Source organism: Capra hircus, chromosome 14 (genome assembly GCF_001704415.2).
Source record: "Capra hircus breed San Clemente chromosome 14, ASM170441v1, whole genome shotgun sequence".
Lineage (NCBI taxonomy): Eukaryota > Metazoa > Chordata > Mammalia > Artiodactyla > Bovidae > Capra > Capra hircus.
In genome coordinates, this window is record NC_030821.1 from 38,912,988 (window position 1) to 38,929,748 (window position 16,761).

Genomic DNA, 16,761 nt, shown 5'->3' on the forward strand with positions numbered 1-16,761 from the left:
ACTGTATTAGTTTTCAAACACTTTAAGTTGTATAAAAGTAGAATAAAATCATTGAACTGCAGAAGACCTTAGGTCTGTTCTAAACTTATGCTTTTCAAAGATGAGGAAGTTGATGCCCAGAGAGTTCAATTAAAGGAGAGTATAATACACACATCCCTTCACGCTCATGTGCAGGCACTTTCCCTCACAGATGCGTGCGCAAGGCACACACGCAAAGTGCTGGCTTCACAGAGAGGCCAGCATTACTGCACATGTTTGAATGAATTAGAAAAAACAAATAGGGAGTAATTAAATCATTAAAGATATCATAGCTGTTTCTCTCCAAAAAAGAAAAGAAAATTTTTTTCCCAAAGTCTTAAAACTTTTAAATAACAAAATCATAAGAAAATCAGGAAAAGTTCTAAAATATTTTAACTTGTTGGGATGAAAACATAGATGGTTAATGATTTCAAAACAACTGTTCTTGAAATCTCTGTGAACTTTGATTATAGTAAGGCAGCTACATTGACTCCCAAAGGCAGAATTCCTTACAAAATTCTCTTTGGATACTGAGATTCAATCCAAGACTTGTATTTGCCGGCTTTGTATTATTTAATTTATGTATATCAAAGAACTAGTCAAGACACTGTCTCTATTTTAAGTCTATGAGAACCGTCACCAGCCTGCACTGACAGATGTTAAAGAATGTGGAAAGAATGTCAAAACCCCCTCCTTAGAAAAGTTTTTAAACCATGTCCTTAATACAGAAATGCAAAACCAGATTTAATTGCCCTTTTCCTAAACAGCTCAGACATGCAGACTCATTTACTGCAGCATATGGTCTGCGAAAGTGCACATTGGAAGAGAGCAGTCATGGTGAAGGCTGAGATTGAATCCGTTTAGGCTGGAATTCACAAAGTTCCAGCAGAGGCAAGCGTTCAAAGTTAAAGAAACACATTGACCAGTGAAAACATGGGCTATTTTCATTTTGAACGTACTCACTGGAGATGTCCTATTCGCTTTCAGGACAGCAGTATTCAACATTTCTAATATGAAATGCAGCATTTCTGAAAAACTAATATCTAAGGTTTTTTTCCTCCTAATTAAAAAAAAAAGGTATGAAAAATAGACAACCTTGCATAAAGTCACACAGTTTCAGGTTTTGGGGTTGGTTTTTTTTTTGATAATTTATTATTTGTTACCACTGAAAGTAACCATTTTTCTAATTAAAACAATGACTTGGGTGACAGCATCATGGTTTACATTTTATTTCAAAGGGATGACATTATGAGACTACATGAAGTGGTAACTTCTTATCACTCCCAAACGGATTAGGTTTACAGTTCTTGGAAGAAGTCAAGGTAATTGAGAACTGAAGAAAAGGAAGACAAAAAAAATCTAAATCATCTTATACAACTTTGTGGTATTGGCAAATGATTTCATGTATCTTAATTTTCTACGTATAACGTGGAGTAAGCTATCTTTACATGGAATTTTGTTTTAACCTCTAAATATCTAAAAGACAGTTCAATTGCTATGTGTCTAGTGCAGTGTCATGCAGATATGAGGAAAAATATAAAAGGTAACAGAATGGAAAGAAACACATGAGCAGTTAGGAATGGCAAGCATGGATCTGATGGTTTACTCTTGCTGGAATCTAATTAGGAATAGCTATTTATTATAACAAATAACTTCAAAATGCTATTTTTTCCTGTAAAACTAGAGTTTCTGTCAGTGATATGTTTATATATTTGTAAGACAAGTATTTTACTATTTTTATTGTCAATTTGAAGTTGTCTACAGCTGCACTGTCAAGTGGCTGTTTAATTGAAATTACATAAAATTAGAAAATTGCTTCCTCTCCACATTAGTTATATTTCAAGTGTTCCATGACCACATTATATAGAATGTTTCTGTCATTATAGAAAGTTATGTTTTGGAATTGTTGATATTTTAATTAAGTTTTATTGATGTATTCCATTGAAAGTCAAGAAGATAAATTGTATATTTTGGGGTAGTAGGTATGTATGCCAGTGTTCTTAGTCACTCAGTCATGTCTGACTCTGGGCAACCCCATGGACTGTAGCCCACCAGGCACCTCTGTCCATGGGGATTCTCCAGGCAAGAATACTGGAGTGGGTTGCTATTTCCTTCTCCAGGGGATCTTCCTGACCCAGGGATCGAAGCCAGGTCTCCTGCATTGCAGGCAGATTCTTTACCAACTTAGCTAGGAGGGAAGCCGAGTTTTATCAATGTATTCCATTGAAAGCCAAGAAGATAAATTATATATTTTTAGCTATCAGATATAGAGGAGACTGATCTCCTTCCAGTGCAAAGAATAAGCCAAAGCTGAAGCTGTAAAGAAGATACATTTAACCTATGTGTGTATGTCTGCATGCTAAGTCACTTCAGTTGTGTCCAACTCTTTGCAACCCCATGGACTATAACCCCCTAGTGTCCTCTGTCCAGGGGATTCTCCAGGCAAGAACATTGGAGTGGGTTGTCATGCCCTTCTGCATGAAATCTTCCTGACCCAGGAGTCGAACCTGCGTCTCTTACAGGTTGAAATTGGCAGGTGGGTTCTTTACCACTAGCGCCACCTGGGAAGCCCTTAACCCATGTAGCAAGACACAAAAATGAAATGATGGTGTTGCTGAGGACAGTGTGATTTTTCTGAAATTGTGAACGACTCTTGGTAACATTTTGGACAAAATCAGTCTTCCCTTAATTTACATTGTAATCTCATTCTTGAAAATATAGTGTTTACTTAAACTCTTATTTTAAAAAAAAACAACCTTTAAAAAATATTTAGCAAAAAAAAAAAATTTAGCAGACAGAGTTCCAGGCTTAGATCATTGCAATCAGATTTTATCAATGGCTAGCAGAACAGCTCTTGCATGGAAGAGTTCCTTGCATTACACAATGTCTCCATCCCATCCACTCCTGCTAGATGTCAGCCTGATCTTTGTGACAACCAAACAGCACCTCTGAACATTTCCAACACATCTTGATATAAATATTTGGTATAAATAAATATGGTATAAATATTCAAGATGGTAGCCTCCTTCAACTTCTTAAGATCGTCATCTTAAGCCTGTTCTTTTGTTGCATACATTTTTAAATTTAATTTTTCCCATGTTTTTTATTTTTTAATTAAAGTGAGGAACCTCTTGATGAGAGTGAAAGAGGTGAGTGAAAAAGTTGGCTCAAAGCTCAACATTCAGAAAACGAAGATCATGGCATCTGGTCCCATCACTTCATGGCAAATAGATGGGGAAACTTTATTTTTGGGGGCTCCAAAATCACTGCAGATGGTGATTGTAGCCATGATATTAAAAGACGCTTACTCCTTGGAAGAAAAGTTGTGACCAATCTAACAGCATATTAAAAACAGAGACATTACTTTGCCAACAAAGTTCTGTCTAGTCAAGGCTAGATGGTTTTTCCAGTAGTCATGTATGGATGTGAGAGTTGAACTATAAAGAAAGCTGAGCTCCAAAGAATTGGTGCCTTTGAACTGTGGTGTTGGAGAAGACTCTTGAGAGTCCCTTGGACTGCAAGGAGATCCAACCAGTCCATCCTAAAGGAAATCAGTCCTGAATATTCTTTGGAAGGACTGATGTTGAAGTTGAAACTCCAGTACTTTGGCCACCTGATGCAAAGAACTGATTCATTTGAAAAGACCCTGATGCTGAGAAAGATTGAAGGCAGGAGGAGAAGGGGACAACAGAGGATGAGATGGTTGGATGGCATCACTGACTCAGGGAACATGAGTTTGGGTAAACTCCTGGAGTTGGTGATGGACAGGGAGGCCTGGCGCACTGCAGGCAATGGGGTCGCAAAGAGTCAGACGCAACTGGGCAACTGAGCTGAACTGATAGTTAATTAACAATATTCTATTAGTTTCTGGTATACAGCGAAGTGATTTAGTTATATATGTTTTCTTATTCTTTTTCATTATAGTTTATTATAAGATACTGAATATAGTTCCCTATACAGTAGGACCATGTTGTTTATTTATTTTACATATAGTAGTTTGTATCTACTAATCCAAAACTCTTAATTTATCCCTCCTCTCTACCCTGTTCCATATTTTTTTAATTGAAAATATTATGCTGCTGTGCACCTAATTCTCTTTAAGACTTGTCCTTGTTCATTCATAATAGGGTTAGACTTAAGGAAGTGACCAGGGGTAATAAAAGAAAAATTCCATCTTTACTTGCATATGCTGTGAACTTTTGTCTTATTTACACTAGAAAATGAGGCTGTGGTAGAGGTTGGCTCTACCACTTACAGCTGTGTGGCTGCAAGCAGTGGCCTGGTGAGCTTGTTCACTGAAGTCCTAAGTTTCCTTAAGAAACACATTGGAAATGAAACAACAGAAATAATTATAAGGCCATGTTGGTGTGTAGATAGAATGAGAACTCCTTCCTTTTACCTTAGGAGCTATTTATTGTTGTTGTTCATTTATTGCTGTTGGACACGACATACCTAAGTCATGTCCAACTCTTTGCACCCCATGAACTGCAGCACGCCAGGCTTCCCCGTCCTTCACCATCTCCGCAGTTTGCTGAAACTCATGTCCATTGAGTCGGTGATGCCATCCAACCGTCTCATCCTCTGTCACCCCCTTCTCCTGCCTTCAGTCTTTCCCAGCATCAGAGTCTTTACCAATGAAATGACTCTTTTCATAAGGTGACCAGAGTATTAGAGCTTCAGCTTCAGCATCAGTCCTTCCAGTGAACATCCAGGGTTAATTTCCTTTAGGATTGACTGGTTTGATCTTGCTGTCCAAGGGAGTTTTGGAGTCTTCTCCCAGCACCACAGTTCAAAAGCATCAACTCTTCGGCACTCAGCCTTCTTTATGGTCCAACTCTCACATCTGTACACGACTACTGGAGAAACCATAGCTTTGACTATCCAGACCTTTGTTGGCAAAACAATGTTTGAATACACTCTCTAGGTTTGTTATAGCTTTTCTTCCAAGGAGCAAGCATCTTTTAATTTCCTGGCTGCAGTCACTGTCCACAGTGATTTTGAAGCCCAAGAAAATAAAATCTGTCATTGTTTCCACTTTTTCCCCTTCTATTTGCCATGAAGTGATGGGACCGGATGCCATGATCTTAGTGTATTTTTTTTTAATGTTGAGTTTTAAGCCAGCTTTTTCACTCTCCTCTTTCACCCTCTTTGAGAGGCTCTTTAGTTCCTCTTCGTTTTCTGCCATTAGAGTGGTATCATCTGCATATCTGAGGTTGTTGGTATTTCTCCCAACAATCTTAATTCCAGTTTGTTATTTACCTAGCCTGGCATTTCACATGATGTACTCTGCATATAAGTTAAATAAGCAGGGTGACAGTATACAGCTTTGTCATACTCCTTTCCCAATTATATTATATGATTATATTATATCCAGAAATATAAACAGACTTAAAATCTAGAACAGAACTTCTTAATCTTAGAGGTCCATAGATGACCTTCAGGTAATCTGTGAACCTCTTGAAATTGTATCCCAGTTATGTTTATGGGCATTTGTATGATTTTTAGAAGGAAGAGTCCACTGATACAATAAAAGGAATGAGGGAAAACTAATTAAAAGAATAATTTCTTTGTGCGTGCATGCTGAGTAGTGTTTGACTCTTTGCGACCCCATGCACCCCATGGGCATGCCAAGGCTCCTCTGTCCATGGAATTTTCCAGGCAAGAATATGGGAATGGTTTGCCATTTCCTCCTTCAGGGGATCTTCCCAACCCAAGAATCAAACCTATGTTTCTTGCATCTCCTGCATTGGCAGGTGGCTTCTTTACCAACTGTGCCTCCTTGGAAGTCCAAAAGAAAAATAAAACCTCATTATAGAAAAGGGCTTCCCTGGTGGCTCAGATGGTAAAGAATCCTCCTACAATGCAAGAGACCCAGGTTCAATCCCTGAATCAGGAAGATCCCCTGGAGAAGGGAATGGCAACCCACTCCAGCATTCTTGCCTGGAGGATTCCAGGGACAGAGGAGTCTGGCGGGCTACAGTCCATGGGGTCACAAAGAGTCAGACATGACCGAGTGACTGAGACACATAGGAGACAGAGGAGGCAGAGTCAGGTCCATACAGAAAGGGATATCTGACAGGTTTGAGGTTAAGTCTGCTATTGAAATGGTACATTTTAAACGAAGAAGAAAGATTATGAACCTATTGAAAGGATCATCTTCCCCTTCCAAGAAATAGTTATGTGCTAAAAATAGATTCGTTGAACTCCATGAAGAATTAAGGAGTGATAGGAGAAGGTATCTTATACATGCTCAATAAATGTTAGCTACCATAATCAATCACCACCACTACCACCACCATCACCATCAAAACAAACCCAGTGGCAGTAGATGTTCCAGCCTTGGCATGATGGAGGGGACCAGAACACTCTCAGGATACAGGTATATGTAAGGCTGATTCACTTTGCTATCCATCAGAAACATCAGCAGTGTAAAGCAACTATACTCCAGTTTAAAAAATTATGACTACAGGAAAAAAAATAAGAACACTCCCAGATATAATTTCAAGTTATAATTAAATCAGTTAAAGGATTTCTACATACAGTAAGCTTTGGGGACGCTCAGTTGTGTCCGACTCTTTGTGACCCCATGGACTGTAGCCTACCAGGCTCCTCCCTCCATGGGATTCTCCAGGCAAGTGTACTGGAGTGGGTTGCCATTTCCTTCTGCAGGGGATCTTCCCAACCCAGGGATCAAACCTGGGTCTCCCGTACTGCAGGTCAACTCTACTGTCTGAGACACCAGTTCAGTTCAGTTCAGTTCAGTCACTCAGTCGTGTCTGACTCTTTGTGACCCCATGGACTGTAGCATGCCAGGCCTCCCTGTCCATCACCAACTCCTGGAGTTTACCCAAACTCATATCCATTGAGTCAGTGATGCCATCCAACCATCTCATCCTCTATCATCCCCTTCTCCTCCTGCCCTCAATCTTTCCCAGAATCAGGGTCTTTTCAAATGAGTCAGCCCTTTACATCAGGTGGCCAAAGCATTGGAGTTTCAGCTTCAACATCAGTCCTTCCAATGAATACCTAGGACTAATCTCCTTTAGGATGGACTGGTTGGATCTCCTTGCAGTCCAAGGGACTCTCAAGAGTCTTCTCCAACACCACAGTTCAAAAGCATCAATTCTTCGGCACTCAGCTTTCTTTATTACTCAACTCTCACATCCATACATGACTACTAGAAAAACCATAGCCTTGATTAGACGGACCTTTGTTGACAAAGTAATGTCTCTGCTTTTTAATATGCTGTCTAGGTTGGTCACAACTTTCCTTCCAAGGAGTAAGCATCTTTTAATTTCATGGCTGCAGTCACCATCTGCAGTGATTTTGGAGCCCCCCAAAATAAAGTCAGCCACTGTTTCCACTGTTTCCCATCTATTTGCCATGAAGTGATGAGACCAGATGCCATGATCTTAGTTTTCTGAATGTTGAACTTTAAGCCAACTTTTTCACTCTCCTCTTTCACTTTCATCAAGAGGCTCTTTAGTTCTTCTTCATTTTCTTCCATAAGGGTGGTGTCATCTGCATATCTGAGGTTATTAATATTTCTCCCGGCAATCTTGATTCCATCTTGTACTTCTTCCAGCCCAGCGTTTCTCATGATGTACTCTGCATAGAAGTTAAATAAGCAGGGTGACAATATACAGCCTTGACGTACTCCTTTTCCTATTTGGAACCAGTCTGTTGTTCCATGTCCAGTTCTAACTGTTGCTTCCTGACCTGCATGTAGGTTTCTCAAGAAGCAGGTCACGTGGTCTGGTATTCTCATCTCTTTCAGAATTTTCCACAGTTTATTGTGATCCACAGAGTCAAAGGCTTTGGCATAGTCAATAAAGCAGATAGATGTTTTTCTTGAACTCTCTTGCTTTTTCAATGATCCAGGAGATGTTGGCAATTTGATCTCTGGTTTCTCTGCCTTTTCTAAAACCAGCTTGAACATCTGGAAGTTCATCTGGAAGTTCATCTGGTGTCATTTGAGACATCGGAGAAGCCCATAATTATTATTTCCATTTTACAAATGAGGAAACTGAAACAGAGGTGAAATAACTAGCTCAGAGCTGCATGTTTAGGGATGGAGCTGGGCATGTTTCTAGTCATCTGGTTCCAGAGTCTACAGTCGTCACCACCTCATTGCCTTTTCTGGATATTTATACTTAGGCCAAAATCTTTGACTGAAAGGAGCATTTGGAAACTGTATGAACAATGCAGTCTTGGGGAAAGAGTGTACTGACATTTTCGTTTTAAATGTTGTTGTGTGAAACAATGGAAACCCGAATGGGAAGACTAAGTGGTATAAGTGATTATCAGAGACCGCAGTACTGGAGGGTCACCTCAAATTACATTGGCAGAAATGGAGTTCTCCGAAATACATCAGTCATTTCTTTACTTCCCTCTAATGAAGTATTTCAAACTTAAAGCAAGGATAAACTCCACAGTAATGATATGGCTGCTGTTCCTGTGAATGAGGACTACCAACCTTTCCACGTCCTGGGTTTCTCAGAGAGAACAGTCTGTGTGTGGGAGAGTCAGTCCCACCCCAGTGGTCACCAGGCTTTGTTCAGGGGGCTCTTTTAAGGCGCATTTCTCCATTATAGATTGTCACTGCCTGGCTTTATTTTATTTTGTCAATCTAAATTACTCATCCTGAAGTTTGTTGGTTTTGTCATCACTTGTGGAAAACATGTTACTCTCAAAGGCTGTTCATGGTGGCCACAGAGTCCATCAGAGGTCCTCGTTTTACTGGTCCTTTGTATGTATGTAGGATGCCGTGCCTTGTATATAATACAGGTAATTCTAGGCCAGATTTTTCTCAAATGCTGATCAGAGAAGACTGCATCTGCGTTACCTGGGGAGCTTTAAAAAGGCAAATTCCCCTGCAGCCCCTCCCTAGGTGAGCACTGAGGAACTCAGGATGTGAAAAATCTCAGCATACTGGCCTCAGATCACTGAGATACCTGTGGAAGGAATGAGTTCAGTGAGCCCCAACACCTGAGTCTTCCCATACATAGAAAAGTAGAAAGCACTAACTTCCTGAACTTTTGAGATAATCTGGTTTTCTTTAATTCACAAAAATACTTTTGATGTTCAGACTACCCGCCCTTTGTTGCAAAACTTCTGTATAACCTGACTCCTCCCCGCTCCTTGCCCCTCCATGCCCCTGCCTCCTCAGAGCAGTTCTCTCAGGGTTATTGAGATGCTGTCTCCCAGGCTTGAAGTCCTAAAAGTTCCCACTGAATAAAACATAACTCTTAACAAAAAAAAGCAAATTCCTGAGTCCCACCCTAGATTTGCCAACTCTCTCTAGGGTTGCTTCCCTCATTTGCATTTTTAAGGAGCACGGCAGTTGCTTTTGATACATGAAACATATAGGTCTCCTCTGGGTACTATAAGAGAGACAGATGAGATAAAAGCCCTGCCCTTAGTGAGCTTATGGTCTGTTAGGGAAGATAACACGTAGAAGTAATGCACAGTGAAAATTAAGTACCATAAAAGTAGAAACAGCTGCTTCCAGACAACTGAAGTCAGAGAATCTTCTAGAGGTATTTTTATTGTTGTTGTTTAGTACACAGTGTGGGTGATTCTTGATTCATTCAGCACACGTTAAGGCCGTGCAGCTCACTTTTCATTTCGGTTACCAACTCACTGGATAGCTTCTTAAATTTCCATACTTTTTAGAGATGAAGGCAAAACTTTCATATTATTAAAGGCTCCTCCACCTAAACATGGGAACAGCTTTGCTTTCCATAAACTACCAAGCATACTGGACACTCATGGTATTTCTGATTTTATTTTTGTAACAGAAGATTGCTAACATTTACAAGACACAGGACTGTCTCCACTGAGAGCTGCCCCTTCAGTGTGACTATGCCCAGATAGCGTGTCCCAAGTGTTTGTGCATGTTCAACTCTTTTCATTAAAAAACAAACAAAAAAAATCACTGTTCCCCTTTATCATGGTCAGTTTATTGTCCAACTCCGAACAATGGAAGGAGAAGAAAACTAACATTCATTAACCACGGTGCACCAGGCACTGTGCCAGGCAAGCTTCAGGGAGGTTGAGTAAATGAACCGGGCCACACAGCTGCTAAAGCCAAGAGAATGGAGTACCTAGACTGTCGATGAGGTGGTGGCTTTTGTCAGCAAGCGTCTTGTTATTTTATTGACAAACATTTGTGTTCCTGCTGCATTGGCCCTGGAAGGATACAGATGTAAACACAGTGACAGATCTTGGGGAATGTTTGATCTAATAAGAAATCAGAGATTTACACCCATAACCAGTAGAGGTGAGTGAAGGGCACTAACATTTGTGCTTACTTGGCTATGCTATCTTTCTTGGGAATTCCAGTGACAGAATCTGCATTCTGATAAGGAGAATGTGGAAACTCTCAAGGGCTGTGTTTGATACATTCTACCTGGATACCTGGGAACCAACAGGACTTTTTCATAAGGAAGGTCCAAGCAGTGCTGCAGTGCAAAAGGCAAAGAGGAGTAGGATGGGAATTTCTGTTTTCTAAGAGTATAAAGCTAGGCCTTGCTATTCTAGGATATCTCTTCAGTTATTTTAAACAAAGAAGTATGATCTGTGCTATCACATGCAGACACCCACGTACATATATATAAATATACATATAGAAAGACTAGGAAGTGTGACTGACGTCATGATTTTTCAGATTTTACAGAAGGACATTTTGTTCTGTAATCAGAAAGAAAAATGACTTAGAAAAAAGCCAAATAACCTACAGGTTTACTTGATGAATCACCTATAAATTCTTCCAGAATACCTAATCAAACATTATGTGGAGACTATTCATTGTAGGCTCTACCAAAATCATTTTCTCTTTTTGGGAGAACTCTGTTTCTTCATTTTCTGTTTATATAAAATTATTTTAATTTAAAAATTACCTTAGAGTACTTGAGGTGTATATTTAGATGTTTTTAAGAAAGAGTTGTGATTTTCATTCAGTAACAATATTTTTACTCTACCATACTTTTTCATAATGTTGATATTAAGCTCTTAAAATGATTGATCAAGGAAGAAAGATAAATGAGCATCAGTTTTCACTTGGTATTGTGAAATACTTGAATATTTTTATTTTTACCAAATTGAGCCATCATACATTGTGGGGCCAGCTTTATATTTTAATTACAGTGCAGTCAATCCCCTATAGTAAGTATTTGGCAGTGAGACTTTTTTCCATTTTGTTTTTCAAAGAAGATACTAATTTTAGAAGACAAAATGTTTCTGAAAACATTTTTTCCCCTTGATACTCTTTGACTTTAAAAATGAATGACATTAAAATAAATGTCAGTTTCAAGGACCAACTTGTTTGAATTTCAGTTTGGAATACATTTTCATTTCAGTTATAAAATCTTTAAAGGTGACTTTAACATAAGAATTCTGATACAACTAAATAACTTTTCTATCAAAAACAACTATTTCCCTGATGCCAGTGTTAATTTCCTTATCTGGAGCCAACACAAATTAGAATTAGAACTTGAGTTTGATTTTAGTTGTTCATTTTATGATATGAAGAATTAATGGAACTTTTTTCTTACTGTTTAGGAAATACCAGAAAGGAACCAGAGTCCGGCTGCGACTATTAGATCTTGAACTTACATCTAGGTTCCTGGGAGCGACAACAGATACAACCATCCTAGAGGCTGATGCAATTCTGTTAGGACTCCAGGAGAGTAAAGACTCAAAATCAAAAGAGGAACGTCATGAAAAGTAAATGATCTTTGCTGAGTGCTTTCGCTCCTTTTATGTTGAATGCAGATATTCAAGAGCACAATTAGACAGTTATGAATAAATGATTAGAAAAAGACATAGTAAATGAAAGCTATAATTATAGCTCTTATCTGTTAGAATTTTCTTTAGCTGTATCTCCCCTCCCCCTGTTTTTATGCCTGTTCTTTCCTTTGATTGGAATAGTATAAACTGTATTGAGAAATTCTGTCCTTCAATAAATATGTTTTGAGTGTTCACTATGTGTATGCCACTGTTCTAAATACAAAAGAAACAGTGGTAAACAAATCAGATGAAATTGCTTGCCTATTAGGGCTTACCTTTGGCTGGGGAAATTGACAAGTAAGTAAAATAAATAGCATGTTAGATGGTGATGAGTGCTAAGGACAAAAATACAGCAGAAGGGGCAGAGGATCTGAATAGACATTTTTCCAAAAAAGACATACAGATGGCCAAGAGTTATATGAGAAGGTGCTCAGCATCAGGGAAATGAGTCAAACCATGAGATCCCACCTCACACCTGTTAGAATGGCTGTCATCAGAAGGCAAGAAGTAACGAGGGTTGACGAGAATGTGGAATTTTAAAAGGGAATCCTGGTGCACTAGCTATTGGAATGTCAATTGGTGCAGCCACAATGGAAAACATTATGGAGGCTCCTCAAAAAATGGAAAATAGAATTATCACATGATATAACAATTCCACTTATGGGTATTTCCAAAGAAAATGAAAACATTAACTCAAAAATATATGCACCCCTGTGTTCATTGCAGCATCACTTACAATAGCTGAAGGTACAGAAGCAACTTAAGTGTCCACCACTGGAAGAATGGATAAAGAAACATTTTCTCTGCAGGAAACCCAGGTTTGACCCCTGGATCAGGAAGATCTTGTGAAGAAAGAAATGGCTACCTAGTCCAGTATTCTTATCTGGAGAATTCCATGGACAGAGGAGCCTGCCAGGCTACAGTCCACAGGGTCGCAAAGAGTCGGACACGACTGAGTGACTAACACTTTCAAGTGTCCATCAATACATGAATGGATAAAGAAACTGTGATATACATGCACACACGTGCATCATACATATAATGGAATATTATTCAGACATTAAAAAATAAGGAAATCTCGCCATTTTTGACAACATGGATTGACCTTGAAGGCACTGTGTAATGTGAAATGTCAGACAGAGAATGATGAAACTGTATGATCTCACTTATATGTAGAATCTAAGAAAAAGAGCTTATGGATATAAAGAATGTATTGGTAGTTGAGGGCAAGAGTTAATGGTGGTAACAGTGGGCAAAATGAGTGAAAGCGGTTAAAAAGTATAAACTTTCAGGTATAAGATACATTAGCCATGGGGTTGTAATGTACAGCATGGTGACTATAATTACTAATACTGTATCATATATTTGAAAGTTGCTAAGTTTAGTGTCAACAACTCAATGGACACAAATTTGAAGCAAACTCCAGGAAATGGTCCATGTCCAGTTCTAACTGTTGCTTCCTGACCTGCATACAGGTTTCTCAAGAGGCAGGTCAGGTGGTCTGGTATTCCCATCTCTTTCAGAATTTTCTACAGTTTATTGTGATCCACACAGTCAAAGGCTTTGGCATAGTCAATAAAGCAGAAATAGATGTTTTTCTGGAACTCTCTTGCTTTTTCAGTGATCCAACAGATGTTGGCAGTTTGATCTCTGGTTTCTCTGCCTTTTCTAAAACCAGCTTGAACATCTAGAAGTTCATGGTTCACATATTGCTGAAGCCTGGCTTGGAGAATTTTGAGCATTACTTTACTAGCATGTGAGATGAGTGCAATTGTGCAGTAGTTTGAGCATTCTTTGGCATTGCCTTTCTTTGGAATTGGAATGAAAACTGACATTTTCCAGTCCTGTGGGCACTGCTGAGTTTTCCAAATGCGCTGGCATATTGAGTGCAGCACTTTCACAGCATCATCTTTCAGGATTTGAAATAGCTCAACTGGAATTCCATCATCTTCACTAGCTTTGTTCGTAGTGATGCGTCCTAAGGCCCACTTGACTTCACATTCCAGGATGTCTGGCTCTAGGTGAGTGATCACACCATCGTGGTTATATGGGTCATGAAGATCTTTTTTGTATAGTTCTTCTGTGTATTCTTGCCACCTCTTAATATCTTCTGCTTCTATTAGAGCTATACAATTTCTGTCCTTTATTGAGCGCATCTTTGCATGAAATGTTCCCTTGGTATCTCTAATTTTCTTGAAGAGTTCTCTAGTCTTTCCCATTCTATTGTTTTTCTCTGTTTCTTTGCACTGACCACTGAGGAAGGCTTTTTGTCTCTCCTTGCTTTCTTTGGAACTCTGCATTCAGATGGGTATATTTTTCCTTTTCTCCTTTGCCTTTCACTTCTTTTCTCAGCTGTTTGTAAGGTCTCCTCAGACAACCATTTTGTCTTTTTCCATTTCTTTCTCTTGGGGATGGTCATGATCCCTGCCTCCTGTACAGTGTCATGAACCTCCATCCATAGTTCTTCAGGCTCTTTGTCTATCAGATCTAATCTCTTCAATCTGTTTGTCACTTCCATTGTATATCATAAGGGATTTGACCATACCTGAATGGTCTATATGTAAGTATATAGTTTTCAACCTGCAATTGAATGAGTCCATTACCTGAACAACTTGGGGCATGCAAGAGAAATATGCTATCCCATAAGAAATAATGGGCTGATTCAAGATAAGCTGGTTCACTGTGCAGCATCATCACAGACTCCTTTCTTGCACCCCTTCAGGTGTTTAATGAAATCTGCAACCACCCTCCATGTTTTGACAAAAAGTACTAGACTCTTTCTGTATTTTCTGATTTGCCCTTTTCCACGCAAATGTTCTTTCTATTTCTATGATGTTTCAAACAACTAGGAAAGACTAGAAATCATTTAGGCTAGGAATTTAAAACATCCGTCAGCAAGAAACCCTTATTCAAATAAAATTTTATTTGGTGTGAAAGGTTGGATTGTTTATCTTGCTTCTTCCCTTCAATGTAGTAATATTGTACATGCATACTCTCAACATGGTCTGTGAAGTGTACTTTCCTACCCCTTGACTTTGGACTTGGGTGTATGACTTTGTTAGGCCAATGGTATCTTAATGGCAGTGAGCAGAGGCTGAAGCATGCCTTAAAGTTGGGCCTTGCTCTGTGGCACAAACCCTCAGAGTAGAGCCAAGCCTAATGGACCCACATTAGGATCAAGCCTGAAACAGAACCATCCCAGACTTGTAGACCAGTGAGTGAAGTGAAAGCTTACAAACCACTGACATTTTTGTGGCTCTTTGTTAACTGATACAGAAATTAGTACCTGAAAGTGACACTGGTCCTGGGATTGAGTGGTGGGCAGCCAAAAAAAAAATTTAATGAGGGAATGAAAAAATAGCAGCCTGTGTTAAATAGTAGCAAAGCATTTGTTAAAACTGTCACCTAAGGTAACTTAGAAGATAGAAAAATTACCTAATTAACAGAGACATTTGGGCAAAAAAAATTTTGAAGCAGAATGTTGAAAGCATAAGCTGCACCTAATAAGGTACTAAAATGAATTCAGGCACAATTTTATCAAAAGCGTAGGCATTAAAACAGCTCATACAAAAGTAAAATCCACAGTGTTGACATGATCCCAGGGTAAAGACCAAATCTAGAATGTAACTAAAACATTTAGAAAGGACTTTTTGAAAGGACTAAAATATGTCTAGTAGATTATTTCAGATGAACAGAAGAACTCAGAAATCTTAAGGACAAAGTGTCATAGAAGCCTGACTGTGCCCAAAGTGAGGTAATTAAGCTTAGAGACATAAAGGCTTATCTCAAAAGGAAAAAAAGTGGGGGGGAGGATGTGCTTTTTGGCAAATTATGTTATTGGAATCAAATAAGTAGAAAGCCCATAAAGTTTCGGGAAGACACATTTTGATAATAGTGCTTCCAGTCTAGACTGAAACTGTTCAAGATATAAAAAGTGGACCTGAACTCCTACAGCAAGAAAGGGGTCTTTAAAAAATGGCTTAGCTGGTATGTTTTTATGTACTTGTGTTCCTGTCACAAGATTGCAAGGAGCATGATGGAACAGAAAGGACCTCAGAGAACCCAGGAACCACGGAGAAAAATGGACTTGAGAGCTACTCCTGTGATGCAGAATAGGGGTCTAATCAAGGAACACCTCTTAAGATAAAGGGGCTTGACTGGTTAACAATAGGGAGTCTGTAACACCTAGTGGGATTATAGAATTGCTATGGTTCAGCGATTGCTGTGTGCCCTCTCTTTTTTTACCTTTTTAAATTGTATTTATTATTGTCATTATGTTCCAGCATTGCACATTAGGTGTTAAAGTAATTATCTATTGCTAAGTAGCAGATTATCCCCAAATTTAACAGTTTAAAATGACACACATGTATTATCTTACAGTTTCTGTGGATCAGGTCTCCAGGCACAATTTAACTGGTTCCTCTGATTCTGAGTTGTCGCAAGCCTTCATTCAAGTTGTCAGCTAGAGTTCGGGGTGTGACTAGAGAAGGACTCTCCCAAACTCGCTTACAGAGTTGGCAGGATTCGGTTCCCTGAGAGTTTCTCTACTGAAGACTTCAACTCCCTGGTGGCCGTTGAGTAGAGGTCACCCTCAGAGCATCTTCCATGTGACACTTTGCCTCAACAAAGTCATCAAGAAAGACACTGCTGGCAAGATGAAAGTCACTATTTTATGTGACCTAGTCACAAATGCGGCATCCCCTTACCATTGCCATATTCTATTGGTTAGAAGCAGGTTACTAAAAGGAAGAGGATAGCTCAAGGCCATGTATGCCAAGAGGCGGGGGCTGCTGGAGTCATCTTAGAGGCTTCCTGCCTTAGGTATGTGGAAGACAGATAATTTTCTATTCAGTGTATAGGTCTCTGGGTTGAGAGTAGTGGAGTCTGAACTGATGCAAATCATAGGATCCTGATCTTTTGACAAATACCATAATTAGATGAGGCTTAGGGAGA

At 39.2% G+C, this 16,761-nt stretch overlaps 1 protein-coding gene across 1 annotated transcript in view; it reads left to right on the top strand.

Moving 5' to 3' along the window:
• The window catches only part of MRPS28 (mitochondrial ribosomal protein S28), a 103,336-nt gene extending 91,334 nt beyond the window's left edge, over positions 1–12,002 (top strand). The window contains exon 3 of the mRNA XM_005689121.3: positions 11,581–12,002. Coding sequence (XP_005689178.1) covers positions 11,581–11,749 — 169 coding nt within the window. The 3' untranslated portion in view covers positions 11,750–12,002. The remainder of the gene's footprint in view (positions 1–11,580) is intronic.